The 25,336-nt window shown below is 39.0% G+C and overlaps 4 protein-coding genes across 5 annotated transcripts; 3 read left to right on the top strand and 1 right to left on the bottom strand.

The window, feature by feature from the left end:
* Window positions 1-519: 519 nt before the first annotated feature.
* On the top strand, window positions 520-4,990 carry LOC140780355 (uncharacterized). Of its 2 annotated transcripts, none has more exons than XM_073125845.1 (10): window positions 520-922; window positions 1,070-1,188; window positions 1,785-1,898; window positions 1,989-2,105; window positions 2,224-3,017; window positions 3,111-3,210; window positions 3,745-3,804; window positions 3,918-4,001; window positions 4,099-4,215; window positions 4,436-4,990. In XM_073125845.1, the coding sequence occupies exons 2-10, from the start codon at window positions 1,129-1,131 to the stop codon at window positions 4,736-4,738; spliced, it is 1,749 nt and encodes a 582-aa protein (XP_072981946.1). In that variant the 5' UTR covers window positions 520-922; window positions 1,070-1,128; the 3' UTR covers window positions 4,739-4,990. The 2 variants fall into 2 exon arrangements, with proteins under 2 accessions (XP_072981946.1, XP_072981947.1); XM_073125846.1 differs by having other exon boundaries at window positions 768-922; window positions 1,769-1,898.
* A 2,999-nt stretch (window positions 4,991-7,989) lies between these two features.
* LOC140802731 (uncharacterized) lies at window positions 7,990-9,459 on the top strand. Its single transcript, XM_073158315.1, has one exon. It carries the CDS (start codon window positions 8,200-8,202, stop codon window positions 9,310-9,312), a length of 1,113 nt encoding a protein of 370 aa, XP_073014416.1. The 5' UTR covers window positions 7,990-8,199; the 3' UTR covers window positions 9,313-9,459.
* A 6,571-nt stretch (window positions 9,460-16,030) lies between these two features.
* LOC140794039 (uncharacterized) lies at window positions 16,031-17,836 on the top strand. The gene is made up of 5 exons (XM_073145852.1): window positions 16,031-16,441; window positions 16,522-16,781; window positions 16,875-16,968; window positions 17,070-17,181; window positions 17,365-17,836. The coding sequence occupies exons 1-5, from the start codon at window positions 16,303-16,305 to the stop codon at window positions 17,501-17,503; spliced, it is 744 nt and encodes a 247-aa protein (XP_073001953.1). The 5' UTR covers window positions 16,031-16,302; the 3' UTR covers window positions 17,504-17,836.
* An 803-nt stretch (window positions 17,837-18,639) lies between these two features.
* On the bottom strand, window positions 18,640-25,017 carry LOC140788124 (uncharacterized). The gene is made up of 4 exons (XM_073137637.1): window positions 22,075-25,017; window positions 21,807-21,956; window positions 19,109-19,343; window positions 18,640-18,996 (listed from the first exon to the last, which is right to left on the bottom strand). Exon 1 carries the CDS (start codon window positions 24,864-24,866, stop codon window positions 22,425-22,427), a length of 2,442 nt encoding a protein of 813 aa, XP_072993738.1. The 5' UTR covers window positions 24,867-25,017; the 3' UTR covers window positions 18,640-18,996; window positions 19,109-19,343; window positions 21,807-21,956; window positions 22,075-22,424.
* Between the last annotated feature and the right edge of the window lie 319 nt (window positions 25,018-25,336).

The raw sequence follows: 25,336 nt of genomic DNA, 5'->3' as shown, positions 1-25,336 counted from the left end.
CTATATTTTTTTGTAGCATTTCTTATCCTGAATGTCTGATACTTGAGGATTTGGCGTGGTTTTTGTACTTTAATGAGCTAGACAGTGCACATATGGATCAACATTATTGGCAGTCGACGCATAGATTTTGCTTAAATATGGTTCAAACCACTCAAATTTTTTTTATTTATAATAAAGTAGATTGATAAATAAATTATGTGATCTCACTTTATCTCATATCTGGTTGTAAGAGTGCAATCAAATTACGGTGCTCGTTGTGAAACCATTCTTCTAACTAATATTATAAAAAAGAAAGCAGCTTGAAAGGTTTTCATTCATACCATCCTGCAAATAAAGTTTTATATACTACGTTAATTATCCGTATCGCTCCACGTAATCGAACTAATTAGGTCTAATCCTACAAGGGCATTTTCGCCAAAGCAACTACCTTTTAAAGAAAAAGAACAGAGAAGAGACGCGATGCTGGAAAGTGGGCGTAGCGCACGTTAACTCATGATGAGTGGCGTGCTTGGGCGACTCGCTAACGTACGCCTCGATTCTCCTATCTCCTGTCCTCGCTACCGTGCGCCTCGATGCGAGGAGATTTCCCTCGAGCGCGGTGCGGTACGCCGCGGTGAGAGATAGGGAGGGAGAGAAAGAATACAAATAGGCAGCGCTCGAGCGATAGCGAGAGCGACACAAGGGAAGAGTTCTTATCGGTGGTTGTGACACCTCTCTCCCCAGCTCTCTCTATAACTCGGCAAGCCTATATGAGACAATAGAAGCATACCAGAGTGGGAGAAGAAAGAATAAGAATCGGAAGAAGAGAGTGGTAAAAGAAATTATTAGACTGGGATTGTCCTTCTTTCCTTGGTCTTCACTATTCTGTGCTCCGTTGCATTCAATTCCCCTGCTCTTAGAAGGGAATAAGATTTCTTCCAAGGTTTGAATACACACACTGTCCTTTTTTTTTTTATTCTCCTCTTTCTCTACCACGCATCTGCTCTAATTATGCAATGCTGAGCGTTTTGGGGTTGGCGTTGTTGGGTTGTTAAGGCTTGCAGCTTTTTTTCCTGTATCTCTTTTTCAGAAGGGATTTTAATATTGGTGGTGGAAGAGTGGAGAGTACTGGCGAGAGGCAGAGGAGGGATGAACACCAGAGTCCGGACGTCGTTGCAGACCATGAGAGCTGCCCCGAAGCACGATAAAGTAGGTTTCTTTGGAGCAAATGCGAGACGGGTCTTCGTTTTTCTTGGGTTTTGTTGCTTGTAGCCTTTGGAAAGTTGGATCCTTTGGTGAATTCGAGAGCCCTCGAAGGGTAATTCGAGATGGGTCTCTGCGCTTTGCCCAGGGCAATGGTTCTTTTATGATGCCAATTTCGAAACCTTTTATTGTTTATTGAGACTTTGATTCTCGTGACGGTTTTGTTTCTTTTTCTTTTTCTTTTTCTGCTCGTTGGAACTGATTTATAGGAGGTTGCTTGGATTATGATATCGAGGTGGGCTTTAATCTCTTTTCTAATGTCCTAGTTTGTGTACTGTGCTCTTGTGGAAGTTTGGAAACTTGGCGGTCTTGAACAAAATTCGAAATGGGTTCCTTGATTTCGCTCGTAGGATCGGTTCCTTTGGGGAACGCGATCGCTTCGGATACCAATTCGAGATGGGTTTCTTTGATTTCTGATAACGATGTGATTTCCCTCTCGACCTTCTTCGTTTAGTCAGAAGAAATGATCTTTTCCTTTTCTTTTGTTTCATATCTGAAAGAAGTAATTTGTTGTTTCTCTTACAAGTTATTTGTCCATGAAGGAGATGGAGAAGGACAAGAAGACCGACATGCAGAGCAACAGATCACTAGTTCAAGGAAAACAGCCCAATCGACGCCAGTCGAGAAGAGAGAGGAAGATTGCTTTACAGCAAGATGTATCATTACTTCTCTATCTTTTTCTTTGAAGAAAAAAATTACTTGTTTGCTTTAGCTTTTCCTACATCTCTTTCTCATCTTATTTGCAGGTTGATAAGCTAAGGAAGAAGCTGAGACATGAAGAGAATGTACACAGAGCTTTGGAACGGGCTTTTACTAGACCTCTGGGTGCTCTTCCTCGTCTTCCTCCGTATCTTCCTTCTAATGTAACTATCCTTTTCAACTGTTACATAAGTAAACTACACGGCAAGAAAAGTACAAATTTTCAATTATGGATATCAAAAAATTTTATTTTGATTTGGCTTTCTTCAACTTTTGCTCAAGACGCTAGAGCTTCTAGCTGAAGTAGCTGTTTTGGAAGAAGAGGTCGTTCGGCTCGAAGAACAGATGGTCAATTTCCGGCAAGGCCTCTATCAGGAGGCAGTATACATTTCATCCTCTAAGAAAAACAAGGAGACTGCATCTGATATGTATAGTGATCGATGCCCGTCTATGAATACCAAAAATCCTGAGCAATTGAAACCATATGTCCCTGCAGCCAATTCTGATTCTTCTATCATCACCAAGCACTTTGCCTCAATTCACTGTTCGTCGGCGGCAGATCCAAGTGGGCCTTCGTCAAATCGATTTACCAATGGCAGACAGACTCCAAGGAAGCAAAATTCTTCTTTGTCCATTCACGAAGATCGTAGGGGAAAAGAAAACCAGTTGAATACTAACGTCAGCACAAATTGCAAACAATCGCCAATAAAGAAAGTGTCGAAATTGAGGATGCCTGTGTCAACTGAGAAGTCCTCAAATTTTCAGGTGACTTCAGATGAAGTGGCACCGGAAGATTCAAGCAGTCCAAACAAGTTGTCGGAGGAAATTTTAAACTGCCTCTTATGCATCTTTTCTCCAATGAGTTCGTCAGATAGCATGGAAGACGAGCTAGGGACATCTCCTTCAGTTTCAGGCTCTTCTGGGAGTTTGGAAGATGCAGACTCTCGAGATCCTTATGGTATCTTGGAACTTGGAAGGAGGGACATTGGCCCATATAAACATTTCAGATTAGTTGAAGCTAGTTCTATTCATCCAAGTCTAAATACCAACTCTTCTATCCATAGCCGGAGGCTGAAGTGAGTTTGGCTTCTAAGTCTGATTTCGTAGTTAATATGTCACCAAAGGACTTAATATATCTGATATTTTCTTCTTATTTACTTCCAATTCAGGGTCTTACTCAGAAAGCTTTCATCACTGGACTTGTTGGGGCTTACCCATCAGCAGAAGCTGGCATTTTGGATCAACATATATAATTCATGCATAATGAATGTAAGGTTTCCCAAGTAACTTCATGCTTGTATTAGTTATTTAGAGAGTATTTATCATGCATTGGGACTTAGTTTTTTAGTGTTCTTCTTTGTCCATAACATGTGTTTTTAATTAGTGTTCTTCTTGCATTGATAATTCATGTAAAAAAATTCTGCATGTAATTTCATTTTTAATTAACGAGTATTTTGGATCAACATGTGTAAAATTGTGATCATGTGGGAAGTAGATCGGAGTCTCAGAGTATGTCGCTGAGGGTTTGGGTGCTAGGATTCCCCTTTATCAGAGGATTCAGGGCATGTTTGTGTACTGTACCCTTCAGACTAATAATTCATGTAATCAAATTCTGGGTGCTTCCTTTCGCACCAACAAATAGATATATAATAACATTCTTGCTTTCATTTATTCTTGACCATACGCGTGTCTGCACTAGTGAATTGCAGAATACTTGTGCAATGACAGGAGCATGGCTTGATTAGTACTTCTATTTGGTGAAAGAACTTGATTAGTACTCTGTTATTTCTATTATATGTTCAGGCATTTCTTGAGCAAGGTATACCTACTAGTCCTCAGATGCTGCTTGCATTGATGCTAAAGGTACTATCTTAACTTATTTTTCTCTTCTTCAGTATGCACTCTAAATGACCTATTACTTAGTATATCCATTAGATCAACTTAAAATTCTGGACTTTCTGAATTGTTCTCCTCAGGCTACAATAAATGTGGGTGGCCACTTGCTCACTGCAATGACAATTGAGCATTTCATTTTGAGGTTACCTTATCGCATAAAATATGTAAGACACTCTCTCTTTCTCTCTCTCTCTCTTCCCCCTTAAAGGTTCCGCAACTCTATACTATGCATGTCAATTTTTGTTTCCATGTGTCAACTAGGTGTATCCAAAAGGAATGAAGAGTGATGACCTAACAATGCGAGGGATTTTTGGATTGGAGTGGCCTGAACCCTTAGTTTCATTTGCGCTCTCATGTGGAAGTTGGTCTTCTCCTGCTGTAAGTGTCTCAATTGGATAGTCGCTAAAGTTGAATCTTCTAGTTCTGCATTGACAGTCACACTGTTTACAGTTAATAGTACTCTAGAAGAAAAGGGTTATACTGTATTACATGGCTTTATATATGACTTATTTGGTGGAACAAAGCATTCAAGAGGGTCAATTTAAAAGTTTAACACTGATAGAATTACACAGCTGACACTTTGATGGTCTTAATGAAGGTGAGAGTGTACACCGCATCTCAAGTTGAAAAACAGTTAGAAACAGCAAAAAGGGACTATCTACAAGCAGCTGTAGGTATATCTGCGCCAGATAAATTGGCCATCCCTAAGCTGCTGGACTGGTTCCTACTCGACTTTGCGAAGGATGTGGAGTCCCTAATGGACTGGATCTGCTTGCAACTACCGAGTGAGCTGAGGAATAATGCAGTTGAATGCCTTGAGATTAGTAGAAGAAGCATCATTCCGCAGCCTGTTCAAGTCATGCCCTACGAGTTCAGATTTAGATACCTTTTGGCCCCATAGAAGCATTTTGTCTCTCAATAGTACATTAAATTCTGCAATTCCAACAACTTCTGTACACATCTTTGTAATAAAAACAGATCGAAAAATTGTAAAGCTGAATGACTTGTCAGAATCCTGGAATGGGTTTTTCCTCGTTAGGTCTATCTACGCATTCCATAATGGGAATTGCAACCCTTGTAAAGACACATGGATCGATAACTTAGATGAGTTCAAGCTGCTGTGGAAAGAAATGAAATAATTGGGTTTCTGAAATTGATTGCTATTCTGGATTGCAGCAACGAGTACATACTACATAGCATTCAAAGTTGAATATTGCTGATTTGGAACATAAATTACATTCTACAGTTCTTCTTCGATGAAAGAATACTAATGACTACATCGCAACTTGCTCTCGAGTTATTATAGGATTCAATCAGTACAATTTCTCAAATGACCAATCTGTGGTAAGTTGTACATTGTCTACTTAATCAAAGGGTAGATGCAGAGATAAACAAGAAGGACAATGCTTCTCAGTTTGGTCCACACAAGTGACCAAGCAGTCTCTCCGTCCATTTCATCTCCTTTTTTGCAAGGTCAGCAATTAATATTGGCACCAATAAGCATGCAGTTAGCCATAACTAATTATTCATATGGTCTCTTTGTTGTTGTTATCTATCCTTTTGTCTAAAAGCAAACTGTGGACCGTTAAGTTTGCCTTCAAACATACATAATTCTTAGTCAACTCTGAGGTGTTTTGTCACCTTGGGCTCTATTATAAGATTCTGAGACAGTATTGTGGGGATACTAGGACATGATACACAGCCTGTTCGCCTTGAATGGTCCTATAGCCTTTGATATCTGCTAACCTCTCCAATTATTGTACTCTTGGACCAATTTTTCTTTAGTGCAAGGTTCTGAGGTCTCTAACTAGAGTAGATGGGAACTAAGATTATATGAAGCTCCATCGTGGCTTCGCCTTCTATCTTGTATCAATGTCAGGAGTGTTCAGATTACGAGAACTTAGAATGGTCTATTTGGTCAGCTGCAAGTGGACGGGTTAGGTTGACATGAGAATATGCTAGTATAGTTTTATAGGGAAATTTATATATAAAAAAAAGGGATTATACTATATTTTATCTTTATTATTATTGAAAATATTTATCATTTAATCGTTGCATTTTACTTTAAATACCTAAAAAAAGGTCTCAACCATTAATCTTCATTTTACATATGAGTTAAAGTAACTGTAAATGCAAAACAACCTTTAGACCTTGAATAAGTTGTTTTAGCATAAGGTCAAGTTATATGGAGAATTAGATTTTGACATCAAATAGAAAGTATTTGTAAGGTGTTTCTGAGAGGTGGGGTGGCCGGCCCAATACTATTTCAACGGCCCAAATAGCTCTAGGTTGGGCTTAGGAGACTCACCAAGAGAAGCTCCGTTAAATTAAGCATTGATGGACATCTTTAAACGCCACGTATGAAATGGCGTCAACTTCAATTAATTAGTTGTTTTGTCGTGATTCCAACGACTTATGTTCGTATTCCTATGTTCACATCGCAAATCCTCGTGTCCAAAGCTCTCTCTCTCTCTCTCTCTCTCTCCCCCATTAGCTCTTACCAAGTCTGACCAACATAATTGCGAATTATATATATATATATATATATATATGCCACCTCCTCAAGTTTTATAATCCCATGCGCTAAAGAAAGGTCGTCACATTTTAATATTAATATATGGGATAAGGAATAACAAGTTGGGACAAGCAATTGAATGAAAGGAATGGGAAAGCTCAAATTATGTAATAATTTCGCAGCTACCATGATGGAGTAGTTTAATCCTGATAATTGCTGGGTATCAAGTATTAACATGAATTATGTGTTCTTTCCTTTTCTGAGAGAAAGTAATAATATAAAAAAAAATTTAATAATGGATCATGAGTTTGTATGCCAATCATAAACTATGGAATGAATAGAGTCATATTAAAAAGTTTATTAAATATTAATTTTAATGTCTAAGGAGGGATTAGAAAGGGAGAGGGCTGACGTCAAACAAGCAAACCGACTTAATCTGTGTGAATTTTGAATAGCATACCTCTAGCCAAGTAATATGCTCCTTTCAATCTTTCATTCTCTTTTTAAAGATGGATAGCAAAGCAGTTGCGTCTAGAAAGATGGAAGGAGATTTGGGAAGTTTCCAAATTGCTTATGTTAATAGCCATCATAGACTTCCCGACCTGCCTAGTAATATTTCAACCATCAAATTGGATTTCTTATCTTCTCAATCAAATATTTTTTTTTCGATAATGATCGTTTAGTTGATCAACTAATATATAAGTAAGATTCATGATGCAACAGATAGAGAAATTTGACTTTCTTTTATTTCGCAGATTAAGAACTCATGGCAAATTATTTTTGAATTACATTGTACTAAGCAGGATGAATAGTTGCTCTTCACAAGCATTCCTTCTGGAAGTGGAAGATGTTAAAATTTTTAAAGAGAAATGCAGAGACTATTAGATTAACGCTAGATCTATCTCTTAAAAGGGAAAATAGCTTAATCTAGGTGTTGTTTTGGTGGATTCGGATGTGCTATTAAATATATGTCAATATATAGATGGTGCGTATTTAATAATTTTAATTATAAACGATGATAAATATAAAAGAAATTGTCGTATTTAAACAAGCATGATCAGAGTAAGTAATTAAATATATATGATTAATATGTTGGTGCACATTCTATTGGATAACGCATTAGAACGGATCACCCCTAGAATCCGAATTTATCGAATCTCCATTATGGCTTCCTGGGACCTAAACGCATACGGGTTGCCAGGTTGGAGCAAATTTATACTACCAATCTGGCAATTGATCCTGTATTCCTTTGTCTCTCTTTAGTCGGCCAATCTCTACTTTATTCTCCCTCTAATAATCCCTGTCTACGTCTCTGTGAAGTGCATCGTGCTCCAAAAGAAGACCAACGCCGAAGTAATAAATGGCGGCTGCGGCCCACCCATCCTTTTTATTTTTCTTCTACAAATTTGCAAGTTACACCTTATCTTTCTGCTATATAGCTCACTCCATTTTAATCCTCGTAGTGGTCAAAGCTGAGCGGGTAATTTGCAATATACACCTCACAATTTTATTACTGTATACAAATCACATATATCTTTTCCACAAATTTAATTGAACACAGAATTTGTGCTGCTTATTTCACATAAAAGGCAAGGCTCGATTTATAAACACAAAATTGCTTGAAGAAGGGCAGAGATTAAGTTGGTTGGGTCAAATCATCATCCCCACCCCCCTCTTTTCCCTGCACCTTCCTACAGTCCCAACTGCCTCCATTTATAAATACTCCTCTTCCCACCAAATCTCTTTCTACATCCTCAAAAAAATCCTCAAGAATCCCAACCCGGATAAAAAGAAAGAGAAGATAGAGAGCAAAAGGAAGGAAGAGTTTGTCGGAAGGGCAGCAAAGTATGATGGAGGTGGCGGTGCCAATCCACGAGTTCCACTTGAACAGCGCATCCACGACCCCCTTCGTGAGCGCTCCCTCGAGCCCAAGGCCGCACTTCGCCGAGCCCTTCGACCTCTACTGCCACTACACGAGCGCACCCACGAGCCCAACTCGCGCCGCCGCCATCTACGCCCACTTCACCTCCCTCTCCACCAACTCCTCCTCCGTCCCCTTCGACTGGGAGGAGAAGCCCGGCACGCCCAAGTCCCCCTCCTCCCCACCCGCCATCCGCGACGACGAGGAAGAGGACGACGACTTCGCCTTCGCGCTCAGTGGCCGTCTCGATAAGGGCGGGGCGATACCGGAATTAACCGCGGCCGACGAGCTCTTCGAGGGAGGCAGAATTCGACCGCTGAAGCCGCCTCCTCGTCTCCAGCACCCGAGCATGGAGGACTTCAGCAGCGTTTGCTCATCGCCCAAGTCCCCCAAATCGCCTATATTTAAGGGGATGTGGTCTCCGCATCGCCGAGGAAGGGGAGGAAGGATTGGAGATGACGTCGACCCCTTCGCCGTGGCGATGGTGGAAGCTACGAAAGACAAAGTAGTCTCTTCTTCTTCTTCTTCTTCTTCTTCTTCTTCGAGAAGCAGGAAGGTTTCGAGATCGCTCTCTCCCCTTCGAGTAGGAAGAGAAAATTTCAACCCCATCAAGTCTTCCAACCCCACCACACCAAAGAGCGGCGGAAGCAAGAAGTGGCGGCTGAAGGACTTGCTCTTGTTCCGGAGCTCGTCGGAGGGGCGCGCCACCGGAAGCGAGAGCAAGGATCCATTGCTCAAATACTCTCCAATATATTACTCCAATACGCCATCCTTCGCCAAGAAAAGAGGAACGGTAGATAAGGAGGACTCGAGGAACGCGAGCTTTCGATCGGTTGACAACAGCGGGGGATCGATGAGGAGGAGTCCGCACGAGAAGCATTACGCGGCGAGCCGCGCGTTTTCCGAGGAGTTGAAGAAGAAGACGCCGCTGCCGTACCGGCAGAGCCTGTTCGGGTGCTTCCGATTCAATCCGGCAATACAGAGCGTTGCGAGGGGGTTCGGCGGCTACTCGTTCCGCCGCGGCCATTCAGATCGGTAGTTTGTTACGTTGAAAATTAATAATGTTATGTGATTATATATTTGTTTTTGTTACCGTTAATTGTCCTGCTTATAATTTTCCTATTCTTTACATATATTTTGGCAGAGTGTTGAAATTGAAATTGTAATTCGTGTGTTATCTCTTTCAGCTACTATTGCCACTTGCTAATTTTATCTTCTCCAATGCCTCAAACAACTCTAGTGTCCCATTTTTCCTTGGGTTAACCCGAAGAATTTAATTATTTCAAACTCTAATTTTGATCAACTATCAGTTTGATCTTTTCTCCCGCCACGGGACGAATGAAGCATCAATATCCCCTATAACTATTTCGGTCTAGAAGAACATTATTTTTTTTATAAAAAAAAGAAAGAAAAGTCTGTATGAGAAGAACTTTAGTAGTTTCTTAAAAGTGATACATATAATAAAAGATAGAGAGATTGGTAACTGCGTGCTCGTAAACAAGCTTCATAATACAATAAAAAATATATACTGTAGCAAAGCCCAAAGGTGTATAGTCTTACACCTATAGACAATAGCAATGAAAACTATCAGTGTGAACCCCAATAATCAATATAAACAAACAACCTACAAATAAATAACTAAGTAAACAAAGAGAACAATAAGCACAAAAGGAAGCCGAAAAGGGAGAAAAATGGCAAGCCTAATAAATGGGCATAAAGTGTCTACTGCTTCCTTCGGAATCTCTAAATTCCTATCCTTGGTAGAAGCCAATAAGAAAGGAGTAGAGAAAATGGAGAGAAAAAAGCCAGACTACAAAGAGAGAAGAAGAGAGAGGAAAGAGACAAAAATTTCCCCTCCTAAGTCAAATCTGCGATGGAGGGGAGGTGGCACGGGGATCTTTCTTTGCTAGTGTTTATAATTTTTTTTAAACATTAATCTAAAAAATTTAAAATAAAAAATATTATTAAAAATATAAATTTTGCTCCTGTCTAATTCAAATGACTACCAGATGCTACGTTGTCATATGCATGCGACCGGTCACCTCTTAACAAATTATGAGCACTCATCTTTGCACCAACCTCGCCACTCCTCTTTTTCAACTGTCGCTCAAGTAGTGAGACACTGTCTCCAGTCCAGCCAGAAACACATTGACTTATTTGCAACTTTTCATAGAAAAAGAATCACCCGTGTCACCATTGTCCTAAGCTAGCAGAACAGGCCACAGGGCTTGTGTTGAAAGTATGTAAATAGATAAAAGAATTGGTATCAACTCAGGACTCGCCATTTTGCAGTAAAGAGATCCAAAAAAAGGAAGAAAAGTTGATAACCAACGGAATGTGAAAGCAAATCTTTGAAATCACTTTTGTTTTATGGGCACAAAGTACACCCACGAGTCTCTAAAAAGTACAAAGAGTTGGTGAACTTTGAGGACTAGTCTAAGCCCCTAGGGAACTTATACTATTTTGAGTTCATTAACTAGTTCACTTTATGCTCTTGAATCACTTTATTCGACAGGGGGTCTCTAACTCTTATCATGGTCCATAGGAATGCTTAGGAATTTGGGGGTGAGTCGAACCATTTGAGTAGCACACACGCGTGTATCTGACAATACTAATTGCATTTAAAAAGTAATAGAAGTAAAAGAAGTTATAAGATTAAATAATGTACACAATTGATATATGAAGTGCTACAGTGTCTTCTATTCTTTCTGCCAGGAGAAGACATTATTCTTTAAATTTCAATGTTCACATATGTTTAATTATTAAAAAGTATAATTTAATCATGTGTCTCATTTTACTAAAGTGATTCTATTCTTTTAACAAATAAAAATAAAGTAGAATAAAAAGATATTTTTAATACGCTAAAATATTAGTTCTTTAATTTACTTTGTGCAACTAAACATCGAAAAATAAAAAAATTTAGAAAAAAATTATTTCCGTCTTTTACTTTTTAACAATTAAATATTTTTTAGCCAAGTGTCGGCAACATCAAAATTTGCCGGCCCATCAAGAAAACTACATTAAATATTAATAGCAACACAAATTATCCCCAAAATTCCACAATTTTCATACATTAGGAGCTGCAAAAGAAAAAAAAACAAACAAACAAACATCACTATTAACAAGGATTCTTCAGCTCTCCTTTTTGAAGTTCCTGGAGTACAATTTAAGACAAACCTATGAACTCTTTGTCTTCCCCAATCTATTCGATATACCCCTGGCTATGCATCCATTTGGCTCCTCATCCCGGCTATGTCATCAAAAGGAGCATATTAGTGTTGTTGATTACAAAAACTAAACAAAAATAAATTGAAAACATTAACAAGAAACAACCTTAGATTAACCTAAGAAAGAAGTCAAATAAGAGATCGTAGTCTTGTGGCTATCCGTTCCACAGGTAGATGTGGACGTAGTCTTATATATATATAATATTTTTTTATGGAAAGAAAGACGTGGACGTAGTCAACAATGAAAAGACTCGCCTTAGATAAATTAATACAAAGACAAAATAAGCCACGTGCAAAAAAAGTTTGGGCCACTAAAATTCGGTGACAAGAAGATACACATGCCGGATTCTTTGACTATATTTCGTCATAGATTTAATAGGAAGAAGGAAATTGTTCGTTGAGCACATGACAAGATTCCCGTACTATTTGATCAAAATTTTATTTTATATCTCATGCTGTGACTATATGGCCGGCTTCACCTAGTTCATGTCATCCACCTTCAAAATTAGTTGTTAGTCTAGCAGATAAATATTCATAATTTGATTTGCAACTCAAATGATGTAATGCGTGATTATTTAGGTCAAATAATTAGGATCTATTACATATTATGCTGATTTGATAACTCAATTTGCGTGATCAATTTAGAGCATAATATTCTCAACGGGTGATTAATCACTTCTTCTAAACGACTAATAGGTTCTCACTTTAGAATTGAAATTTAAGAGAGATTTAAAGCATTTGGCATCGAATTGATGATTATTGATTAAACAAGAAAAAAATCTAAGTTATTTTTATCAAAAAACTTTAGACCTAATATACACTTGAACCAGATCATTAGCTTATGTAGTTGGGATTAGCTAGCTCATGGGCTAATGGAAGCAGACCACCGCATGTTATATTGGGTTTAGAATTTGGGATTAGTAAGTCATAATTAGTAGATGATAATATGCCATTAAGAAAAATGGCGGGATCAACTTCTCTACTAGGGTTTTGATTTTTCTTTTTTCGTCTCCAACTTAAATATTAAAAACTCTCGCCAGATCCGACATAGCACCTTTTTTTTTGTGTATATATCTGTTTCTTAGCTAACCTGAATATACGATTGTGATTACGACGGAATTGCGGAAAGCTGAATCTTTTCCACCGGTGTAATGAATTGGCAGAATTTTTGCTTTATTTCTTTGTTCTGTTTGAGCTTGATAAGTTGTAATTTGTTTTTCTCTAGGTAGCAAGGAATTGTTCAAATTATCTCCATTTTCTCATCGGTATTAGGCTTGTAAACATCCTTTCCTAATGAATGACAACTCGTTGGCTTATACTTGATGGATCTATCTCACTTTGGTCCGGGAGTTGTACAATGGGCCAAAATATTCATTTGCTTGTTTGGGCCAACTCACCGTCCGTCCTATCCAATAAAAGCCACAAAATATTTGTACTCTGTCATAGAAGATATTTAAGAAATCTATATTGGCTAATGAGTACAGATAATCTAAATTTTTTTTTAAAGGATAAGATTATATTGCAGTATCATGTGATCCAAAACCTAGATGGAGAAATATAGGTTGTAGATAAGGAAGAAGAAGGTATGATTGTATCTTCAATTCAAGTGCTCGTTGGCAAATTGCTCGGTTAGTTGAGTGGCATGGTTGGCCTCCTTGATTACCCAACTTGGGTTCCGTTGTGCAATCCTTAACATATATATAATGGCGAACCCAAGTGACAAAATAATGTGTGTTTGCAACCACACACCCAAAAGGGAAGACGAGGACAATAGGAGGGTTTTCGTTTGCAAGCCTCTCTCTCTCTCTCTCTCTCTCTCTCTCTCTCTCTCGTTATTATGCATGTAGAAGTCGTGTGGACATATCTATTTAATTAAGTTCTGAGAACGCGAAGATAGAAAATTTTAAATGATCATTGATCCATAATATTACTAACTCTACAACCAATCTTGAAGTCTATTTTGAACCACTGATAGCCACCAGAGGACAGAAGTTTTTTTTAATCAGTTTTTTCGTAGCAAAAGTTTTAGAAGATATGAAAGAAAAAGGAGGACAAAGAAAAGAAAAGAAAAACTGAAATTTTCAGTTCACAAAGTGTTATAACTATAACATGCAAAAGCCAAAGCCCTAACATAGACAACACACAATGGCATTGAACAAAACCCGTTGAAACCTAAACTCTGCAATACTAAATAACTCCGACTGTGGCCAAGGCCAAGACCCTGGCCAACACAAAAACATCGGCCAAGCACCACTAGGTTCTATATAGGCTCGACGAGGTGCCAACTGGAGAGGGCTGGGTTGACTAAAGCAGTGACAAAAGGATTAGTTCAACACGGAGAAAATCTAACAAGGACGGCGATAGTGATGGGGAAGACAACAACACCATCGGAGCTAGATCCCCTAGCGACGCAAGCAACTATTGAGATGTGAGGGAATAAGAGAGGTTGGGGGCAGCATCGACGCCAGAAGGAGAGTAGCTAGAGAAGATGATGGTAACCGACGGGAAGGGGCAATGGTGACGATGACGAGGATCAAATAGAAATTAAAAAGGGATAAGAAAAGAGAAAGAACAAAAGAAAAGAGGAAGAGGTGAAAGCCTAGCCACTTGGGCTAGGAGAGGGGAGGGGAAGAAAGCCCAAAGGAAGAAAAGTCTCTTCTCATCAATGGGGAGAAAGCTACTTCACCCAATCCTAGCAGAGCTAGAGTCGACGTAGGGAGAGAAGTCATGCCGATATCATTTAAATCAAATTATTTGAATATATTTGAAATTCTATTAGAAGGAAATCTTATGTTTGAAATTATCCCAATAAGAGAAATTCAATTGATTTTGGATGATTTCAATGGATTTCACTGTACATCATGAAGTTAGATGATTTGAAGTCTGACTATGTTAGAATTAATTTCTAATGTAAACAAACTCTTGTATATATTCCATAATAACCCTTAGTGTAATAATTAATGAACCTATATCTATGTCTCTTCTCTTCTCATCTATATTCACGCTATTTTTCTCCTCTTTTCGTACCTACTTTGTCATTCTCTACTTCTTTGCTTCATAATTGTTTGGTTTAATTTGTTTAATAAATATATTATCAATTTCTAAGATTACGTGTTATTATCATCTTTTAGAATGGTTGAAGTAAGCATGTATTATTATTTTTTTCATTCCTTCCAAAGAGGATTAAAATTGACATGTCCCAAGTAGGTGTGATATTATTAATCTTATATTATATATCTATATTAGAATTCATTAGTGTTGATGATGAAGAGTATAATATAAAGATAGAAGATATTAAAATGAATTCCTAACTATTTTCAAACAACGAGATGTCACTTCAAATACTATTATTTGTCATAACGGTGAAATTTATTTCCAAGTAAAATCAATTGAAAAGAATTTGGTTACAAGTAGAGTAGCAATATCTCCCATTCATATCAGGACAAGATTATTAATTGCAATATGCGTCTTTCAAAATTATTCATAAATGACGTGGTCCTTCACTCTTAATTATTGAAAAAGAGTTAATTTAGCTGATTCTAACTTTCTCGGACCTTAGAGATCTAAACTAATTTGTTTTCTTTTGGTCTTTGTTTGTGGAGAAATAACCTTAAACACAGTTCTTGTACAGCATTTATGTTCAACAGGCAAGCAAATAAGCAACAAATCCTCTAAATATAATTTAGCTGATCACGTCCTAAAAATTCATAGCCGTATTGTCCGTTTGGTTGCATTTTGGAATAACCAATTCAAAGATTGACCAATGTTAAAAATTTTGGTCAAGGGATCGTGTTTGTGCTTGCATTATTATGAGCTGAATCCAAATAACTCAACCTGATTAGAACCACTAATTAGAGTTCGTGCGGTGATAGTTGGGAGATGCATTATATATACGCGTTATTAATACATTGACACACATCATATACCGAGTCCTACCTAGACCCAATTCCTTCTAAAGTTTTATTCATTTTTGTACAAGAATGTATTTGGTTGTCTTTCTAGAGTTAGTATTTGCTAATTGTATTTTGAGAGACTTGGGGCTAGTTGATCCATTCACGTCAGGCCATGTTGATCTAGATGTACTGTCTGATATAAGTTAGTGCATCAATCATAAGCATTTGATGTCTCTAATTGGAATGAATATTATAAATACATAGCGACGCAAGTATACAACGGACGGTATGTGCAAACAAAGCCGGTTAAGATTAGGTGGCACAGAATCCCAATCCCATTCCAGGTGTTGGATTCACCCCTTTTCTTTTTAAGGCATCTTGCGTGTAGATACGTCCACAAGACCGGAACCAACCAGAATGGGACCTCAACTTGGGGGATCGTTAAACAAGCATCCAAACAGCTGTCCGCAGAGAACTCTCAACTACTACGCATGACGGACAATTTGAAGAAGAAAAATCTATCCAGAGTGAGAGAGAGAGAGAGAGAGAGAGAGAGAGAGAGAGAGAGAGAGAGAGAGAGATGAGGAAACTAAAGAACCCAGCCAAAAAAAATCTTCACCTCATTAAAGTTGGATCTGTCTCGAGTTGGGACTTATGATCCTCGGAACCGGGCTCCTATCAGAACGGTCCTGCCACGTCGATAGGATGGTGCCACCTGGACGCAACTTGGCATGCAGTGCCGTGGATTGTGTGAATCCGTCCTACGAACCCCGTTGCACAGCAGCCAGTTACGGATGAAGACAAAAAACATATAAATGCTGCCCAAGGACCTCCAACCCTCCTCTCACCATTTTTAATTACCAAAAACGAAGCCAAACTCCTCTCTTTCTCTCTCTAATTAAGCCAAACATGCGTTCGATGTCGAGCTCCTCGACTTCCTCAAAAGGCATCGCCGCCATCGTCGGCGTCGGCCCAAAGCTTGGTCGCTCCGTCGCTTGCAAGTTCGCTCACGAAGGTTACACCGTCGCCATCCTCGCACGTGACCTCGGCAAGCTCTTAATAACTCCAATCAACCCACCGGCCACCCCCTCCCCCTCCTCTAATAGGTCCTTACTTCAATTTTTGCAGCTAAGCTGTCTCGGTTCGCTGATGAGGTCGCCCGCGACGCCAAAGGCCAAGTGTTCGCGATCCGGATCGATTGCGCCGACTCCAAGTCCGTCCGCGAAGCCTTCGAGGGCGTGCTCTCGCTTGGCTCCGTCGAGGTGCTCGTCTACAACGCGTGCGAGCCTGCCCCCTGCCAGCCCACTAATTTCATGGCCATTAGCCTCGACTCCTTCGAGCGATCCCTCGCGGTTTGCGCAGCTGGGGCTTTCCATTGCGCCCAACAAGTAAATTAAAAAAAAAAAATGCACACAAGTCTTTACTTTGTTTTACTAATTAATGCTACCATTTAATTGGCTTTACCTAATTAATTATGAAAGGTTATCCCTGGGATGGTCGAGAGGGGCAGAGGCACCATTATATTTACGGGCTCTTCGGCTTCCCTCAATGGCTTTCCAGGCTACTGTGAACTAAGTATAATTCTTTTCTCACTCAAATGTTATGTTATATCTATTTATCTATCTATATATTATTCCACGCACTAGTTAACTCTACTGCTTGATACTTACAAATAGGTTGCGGTAAGTTTGCATTGAGGGGATTGTCTCAGTGTCTAGCGAGGGAGTTCCAAGCGTCCGGAATCCACATTGCGCACGTAATTATCGATGGCATAATTGGGGGATCGAGGTTAGTGGTAAATCCATCATCGAAGAGTTGCTAGCTCTAAGAAGTACATGCACATGGCTCTAACTACTATCGCAACTTGGTCCTTTTAAAAGAGGACCAAAATTAATATCGACCAATCGAACCCAAGAAGCTATTAATATTGCTGTTTGGATATATACTTCTCACGATGACACTCTTTATCAGATCATCACGGGGAGATCTAAGCATGGACGCGGCGATGAATCCGGATGCGATAGCGCAGAGCTACTGGTACATCCATATCCAAGACAAGAGTGCATGGACGCAGGAGCTAGATCTACGGTCGCCAAAACACAGAATCTGAGCTCGATCTACGGTTGGGAATCCGGAGGAGCTTCTAAAAGAGAGGGAAAGTGGTGGGTGGGAACGATGCTGCCGCCCTGCGGTTAGGGAGGATGAATCTATTGGATTGTCAGCTATATGTCTAGCTTCAGCCGATTGTAATCCTCATTGCATTGAGGAATAGTATAGACGTCGTCAGATTCATGCATTTCTTAGGTATCCATCATTGATCGTGGGTCCTCTGGAGTCCAAATTGCTCGATAGAAGGAATATCGCATATTGAAGTGAAAGGGACATCGTGTAATCTTTTGGTGTGCAAATTAACTCGTGTCTCTTATATTGACACTCGAGCCTATATTTGGATTGGACGACGCAAACGCACAAAAGGCTTAACAAAAGCCCTTATTAGAGCAATATTCTTCTAATACGTTTTCCTTCAGTTTTAAACTCGTTCATTAGGACCCTAAACCACTAATACGATGAATAGTGAGGGCCTACGACGTCTCATCTCGCTTGTTCCAAGATATAATTCACAAGATACTTTTTTCACTCCTTAATGTCAAAGTATCATTCAATGAATAGATTTTACTTTCACATCATAACTATTCGAGTGCATTATTGGTTACAAAGTACTCGCATTAGATTTTATGTAAGTTATATGATACCAACTATAGCAGAACAAATTAGGTGCAAGATGTTATGCAAATTCTACACTCATCTTCTAATATCCATGGCATAATCTCCTTGTGCTTTGCTCTTCTCTGTTTCTGAGGATGTAAAGGTCCTTCGAATTTTCTTTTTTAGACGTTTTACGGAAGGGAACTTGGCCAATGCCAGTAGGAAATCTGGGCTCTGACTTTTTGGCAACGGTGGTTCCTCCACCAGAATTGTTCGATCTTTCTTCTTTTTGACACGTCCAGTGCGTATGTGGTCTGTAGGTGGTTCATTTTTCATCTCCTCGTTTTCTCTACTAAAGAAAGCGTATCCAAGCTATTCCTGTAACCAAATAGGAGTTACAGAGGCTTCAAATTGAGGTCAAATGACCATGGTAGCAAAGGAAGCAAACAAGATGACATGTCACAAAATCTAAGACCTTGTACTTGTTAATTACAAGCGTCAAAAAGATAGTAGGCATTCAGTAAACTTTGGCACAACCCATTTGAATAGTGCTAATCATTAAAAAATTACGAGAGGATTAAATCTGAGATCCGTCAGCTGACTAACTCTACAGACAGAGCACATCAATTGAAATAGACTTCAATTTTGGCTTTTTAAAAGTAATAAGACTACAAAATGCACCCATCAGATTGTGATCTGCACTACTGGATGAATGAGATTTTTGAAAGTGCCATGAGATAGCAACCATTCACTGGCCTTTAGAGCGAAAGTGAAATGGTCATGCTCCAGCTCATTTAGTCTGCTTCAAGAAAATTAAGTTCTTGCTTACCGTAAAAAATTCCAATGCAGCACCAAATGAGAGGTTCCACATTCACCAAGAATGATAACTTGTCCTGGCTAAGCAAATGTAACAGAAACAGGCAAGCAAACAAACTTGCGATTATTCTCTTATTCATCATAAAAGTAGGCATAAAAAAGTTGTGGCATGAAAATGACTAGCATTACTAACCTTTTGCAAAGTAAACAGGATTACGATGTGCATCGCTGGATAAATGATCATTGCAGAAATGCAGAAAGAACAATCAATAGAATTCCGAGAATAGCAAAAATGTCACATTTCAAGCTTGATAGTCTGCTCAGAAAAATCTTGTAGCTTCTTGCTAATCATGGCATTCCCAGTCAATTTGATGTCAGAATCTCAACTGCAGATGGGGCTCCAGTCATCTACCAAGAGTAATAGGTTCCTGGCAAAATAAAATTAAACTAATCTGTAACTACTCCCGTTTATAGTTTAAATGACAAAAGTATACATATTAATACTTCAGTGACAAGAATATGACTAGAGTTTCCATCAAATTGCCTTTCCTAAGCTCATCTCAAAGCATCCATATGTGTGTCATGGAATATTGCAAGAGCGAAGAATGCCTCATTGCCAAGAACAAGGCTCCAGAATTCTAAAAGTTTGTAAGCAAGAATATTTAGATACAGTGTACAAACTAACAATCATGGTGGTAACTCCATCTCAATAGAGAAAATGTTCCACCTAACATGTTAGCTTGCTAAAATACATCAAGAGATTAATCCTAAGCAAAAGCCAGAAGAAAATTTGCAGAAAAACTACTAGAAATTCCACTCATCCTGGCTGGTGGAGCTATCTGACTCTAATTTCCCTAGCATGATAAAAGGTTTATGCTCGTGGTTAGATGATATATGAAACATGAGCAGGCCACTGAGGCCTAGGAGTGTATGTGACCATGAATAGGTCGGGAAGTCCCTAAACTGATGATTGGTCCTTTTTACTCTTTCATGCTGTGGATACCAGAAGAGCCAGCTAGATTGTATTTAAGAAGAGGGCATATGAAAGGTGTTGCCATTGATTAGTTATTATATAGCATGGTGGAATCAAAGGATCATGCTGATAGGACAAAGGCATTACTATCAACAGACATGATAGAAAAGGAAAAGAAGATGATCTTCTTCTAACTTAACATCAAAATAAACTGTCAGTTGCAAAACAGTAGAATGAGTAGAAGCAGAAAAAAGTTTCACGCTCTTTTCATTCATAGACGGAAAAGAAAAAGAATGCAAGAAAATAAAAGTAAAGAAAATTAGGGTTAATTTCATTAAATCTCTGATGAACTGGAAAAGAAAAGAACAAAAAAATAGGTATGCCGTTCTAATTTGTCAGATGTCATGATAGGAAAGTATACCCAACAGATAGATCAAGAGAAAAGGTAGCTGCTATCTATAAAGAATCTCTTCTTGCACTTTCTGGGCAGATACAAACTCACAAATTATTAGTGTGGGTTATGATCATTCTGGAGGTGCAAAAGGTAGCTGCTATCCATTTATTCACATGAAGGTGTTAGTTCCTTGAAGATTACAAGGACAGTGCCAGTTAATCACTGTCATCTAGAAAAATGCTAATGATCTCATAAAGAAAAGGAAGTATTAGACCACTTAAAAATACTAATAATTCACTGAGTTTTGCCAAGATAGTGTGTGTAGGTTAAACATATAAAGCCATCAAAAACTGGTTACCTGATATACAAAGTTATAGAAGTAGTATAAGTAAATGCACTGCTATGACAAGAAGAAAGCTCATCCTAGACCTAGACGAGAAATACCTGCGTTTGTGAGATAATTCAATCCCCTTTAATAAGCTTTCTATCAGAGGGGCAAAGAGTCAACCACCAATAGCAAATCAAGTAAAAGTATTTCACTCAGAGATAATTAATACTGCTTATTAACTATCATCCTTGTCATGTTTCCTTTATCCCATCACAATCCATGGAAAGCCTGATCTTCTAAGTTCTAACAATAGTCATGAAGTTCTACGATAGCCAAAATGTAAACAATAAAGTTGAGCAAGCCACTGCCACATCTTTGGGCCATGCTGCATTTTTCATTTCAATGGCCATACTATTACATGTACAATCCCAATTTCAATGTCATCACACTGCTTAAGTGGATATGGGTTGTCATTTAACTATAGCGTCTATACACATGGGTAACACAGTAGGAAGCATGCATATAATTAGTTTAAGACCTTTTTGCTTTAGCACCAACCTTTCGATCTCATGAGCATGACTACACACAAGAGTAGGGATTTCTGCCTCACTTGCAGGAATCTTTGTTGCAATGCGAACTTCTTTTTCATAACTAGCAATTATAACGCATTCCCTGGGTTGATAACTGTCAAATGATTCAAATCCAGTGGAAGGCCCTTGTATGTATCCTACTCTTAACAGGTTTGAATCATACTGAGACCACAAATTCAATTGTTACTAGGAAAACTTATATAATGTTTATTGTTCGACCTTTATCTGCTATTTAGAAGAAGAATTCATTGTTGGAATTTATCAATTTATAATCTCTTAAAAGATACAGAGCATCCTGAAAGCTGCTTTTCCAAGTCTGACATATGCAGATAATTTTTCTGATTGATAAATGGTAAATGCATATTTCATACTAGCAAAATCTACAAGCCTAACTATTACATCAGTTGAAGTTCTCCTTTTCCAAGCAAAGTCCATGCAACAGACTAAAATAAGTGGACTCTGATGATTAAAATATAATGTAAATTGTAACTCCTATGATTTCTTCAGAAGCAGTGGCAGGTCACATGATGCTTAAAACCATTTCCATATTCATTTAATTTGTAAATCTAAACATATCTGACAATCAGTTTGAGTCGGTTTTCTTACTCTGACATTGAATGACATGAAACTCTTGAGATGTGCAGTGTGCACTTTCATCAAATTTGCTTTCCTGTATTTCTTTTATGAACCGTATTACAAGCCTCTTTATGGAAAGTTCCCACCAATTGATCTCTTTTCTCAAAAGAAATTGTTCACCTGCCAAGACAGAGTAAGCATTTATATTATTTTTTTCAGAATGATGTTCAGACTTCGAAGACATTTGCATGATGACTGATGAGGATGTGTGCAGTTGTATGGTTACTTAGAAGTTTACCTTCTGGTGGGGTTGAGAAATACAGAAAAGTTCTCCTCAAAGCTATTTGTATTAAAGAAAGGAAGTATAGCTGATCATGAGTCAAGTTGTTGAATATTCCGTTTATTTTCATTTTCCTTTGATGAAGCTTCATTATTTTGAGAACTTTTCTCATCCAGAAGCTGCTGCTCTGTGGGGAAGTGCACTTACGTTTTCCAGATTAAGCTTAAACCACAAGGATCTTAAAGCTGCTGCTCTGTGGGGAAGTGCACTTACGTTTTCCAGATTAAGCTTAAACCACAAGGATCTTCTCCTTTTCATGATCATTGTCCCTCAGAACAAATCCAATGAACACTTGCAACAATCAGAGCTCAAAAACCAGCACATCTGTGCTCTAGTTCTCGTGTATTCTCTTCAAGCAATGACTGCAAAATCAAGGAGGCACCTGAGCTCACTGATTGGCAGATGTGCAGGTCTAACAATCTTTTGTATCTAAAAACCATCTCAAGTTCATTTTCTTGAAATTGACAAGAAAGAATGCTCTTCCATTCTCCTGATTTACCTTCTGCACAGATTCCATATAAAAGTGAAAGAAACGTGATAGAATCTGGCAAACAGCCTTTCTCCTTCATCTTATCTCTCATCTCCAATGCCTTTCTAAACATGTTATGTTTACATAGACAGAATATGATAGAATTGTATGCTGCAGTTCTATCATCCCAGCCATCAGATATCATGTTTACAAAGATCTCTAATACTGCAAGCTCACTGTGCTCTTGCAGAGTCCTACTGCAAATAGACTTGAGATAGGGAATATTATTTGTGAGGCCATTGATTAAATAGTGAAATGTAACATCATTAGGGGAGCACTTACTAAGCAACATATTTTCGAAAAATACAGCAGCTCTAACCACTTTACATGTTTTAAAGAAGCTGCCAATGAGAATTGTATACGTAACAACATTAGGAAGGAGGCCATGAAATTGCATGTCCTTAAAAAGACCTTCAGCTGTATCAGTATCACCTTTCTGACAATACCCATGGATTAAAGCTGAGTATGTTACTACATTTGGCCTGCATCTACGTTTTGTCATGTCACATAATACCCTTAAAGCCCCACCTAAGTCACCTTGTTTAGCATAACCACTGATGACAGTGGTATATGTGAACTCATCTGGGAAAAGTCCATCCCTTTCCATGTTATTCATGCACAAAATTGCATCATTCATCAAACCAAATTTACAATAACCTTTGATCAGAGCATTGTAGCCAACCACACCATGCCTAATGCCCTTTTGACCCATGAATTCAAAAATCTTTTTTGCCTCACTAAGATTCTCATTCCTAATGAATCCATCAATCAATGTAGTGTAAACAAACTCATCTGGGAGGATATTTTGATCAAGCATCTCAACAAGAAGCTTCTTAGCAGATGGAAGCATCCTTTTCTTGCAAAGTCCATTAATCAAAACATTATATATTCCACAATCCAGAGGCACATTTCTTTCCATCATCTTCTCTCGAATAGCCAATGCTTGCTTTACCTCCCCCGTGACAACAAGTCCATGAATTAAAGCTCCAAATGTCACCAAATCAGGCTTCTTCCCCTTCTCCATCATTTCAATGAACAAATTCAACGCAATACCTACCTGTCCATCTTGGCAATATCCATGAATTAGAGGAGTATAGCTGAACTCATTAGGATTCAACCTCCTGTTAATGGCCTCCCTTAGAAGACACTCAGCCTCTTGAAGTTTTCCTTTTCGACAAAATGCAGAAATCAAAACATTAAATGTGACAACATCTGGTTCGCGGCCACTTACTATCATCTCCCGGAGAACCACTTTTGCTTGAAGAATTGAACCATATTTACACTGAGCATCCATTAAATTATTATATATCTGCACATTTGGGTGAACTCCCCTAGCTTTCATCTCCAAAAGCAACCTGCTCACCTCCGCAAAATGCCCCATTTTACACAAGGCATTAGTAACAATACCATAAGTCACCAATGTGGGCAAGAATCCCTTCAACTTCATCTCTCTAAAAAGCATGTAGGCTCTCTTAAAATCTCCATGCCTGCAGTACCCATCAATCATTGTGTTGTAGAACACAACATTAGGAACGCACCCAGCTCCCCATCTATCCTCAATCAACTTCTTCCCCTCCTTCATCCTCCCTTCTATGCACAACCCCCTAACGATTATACAAGTGCTGTAGTTATCAGCACCATCACCTCTCGTCAGCATTTCATCGTACATCTTAAGAGCAACATCGTGCCGCTTTCGTTCCACAAGCAATTTAAGCAAACAATTACTGTCAGAAACATCAGGAAAAGAGCCATCTTGGTCTCGCATCGATGCATACACCTCCAAAGCCTTCTCTTCCAACCCAGAATTGGAATAAGCTGCCAAGAGAGCACTCAAGGCTTCACGGGTCGGCGTTCGTTTCTCATCTCTCATCACTCCAATTGTGAGCTCGATCTCCAGAAACCGATGGGATCGAGCCAAAAGGCGGAGGAGGGCCGAGTAGGCGAGCGAGTCCGGTGGGTCGGCCCACGAGGGTCGCCGGCGGCGAGCCCAGTCGAAGAAGGCGAGGGCGCAGTCAGCGTCGGAGAGAGCGGCGATGACCGGAGCGAGTTCCTCATCGGGGGAGAAGACATCATCTAGGGTTTGCTCCCAGTGGGGATTGGTTTTCTGGGTCTTTAGGATTTGGGTGATGGAGTTGACGAGCTTCCTGGTTCGGCGATCGAGGAAGGGTTTTAGAGGGGTTTTGAGGCGATTTTTTATGGAAGGAAGAAGGATTTTGGACATCAAGGGGAAGGGGATGGGTAGAGAACAGAGCAACAATTTCGGGAATGAACTCGGCGAGCAAATCCAGGAAGCCGAGAGAGAGGTGTTAGAGTTTGTTTCTAAGGCACAGTGCGAGTAGAAGCTCCAAAGTCTTGACAAGTTGAGATAGCCATTGCCCATTGCCAAGCTTATGTAAAAGTTGTATATCAGGACAGTATGCACAAAAAAAATAATAATAAAAAAAAAAAATTGTAATAGTCCCCACCACCTAATCATCTTCTACTCTTCCGAATACTTTCTAAAACATAAATTCTGCAATAAGAAAATTGACAAAATAATTTGGGGAAATTTTTCAAGAAATATCTCTTTGGTAACCAATCAATCTACTCGTATTCTTTCTGTCATTAATAGTCGTACACATTTTTAAGGCAATGCAATTTTCATCCGACTTGTCCAAAACAAGTCTCAGCATGAAGTTTGAATGCTTCCAG

The sequence above is a fragment of the Typha latifolia genome, chromosome 1 (assembly GCF_019914945.1).
Source record: "Typha latifolia isolate L0001 chromosome 1, TyphaL0001v2, whole genome shotgun sequence".
NCBI classification, from domain to species: Eukaryota; Viridiplantae; Streptophyta; class Magnoliopsida; order Poales; family Typhaceae; genus Typha; species Typha latifolia.
The sequence above is the reverse complement of the archived record's forward strand: the minus strand, read 5'-3'. Positions and strand labels throughout refer to the sequence as shown.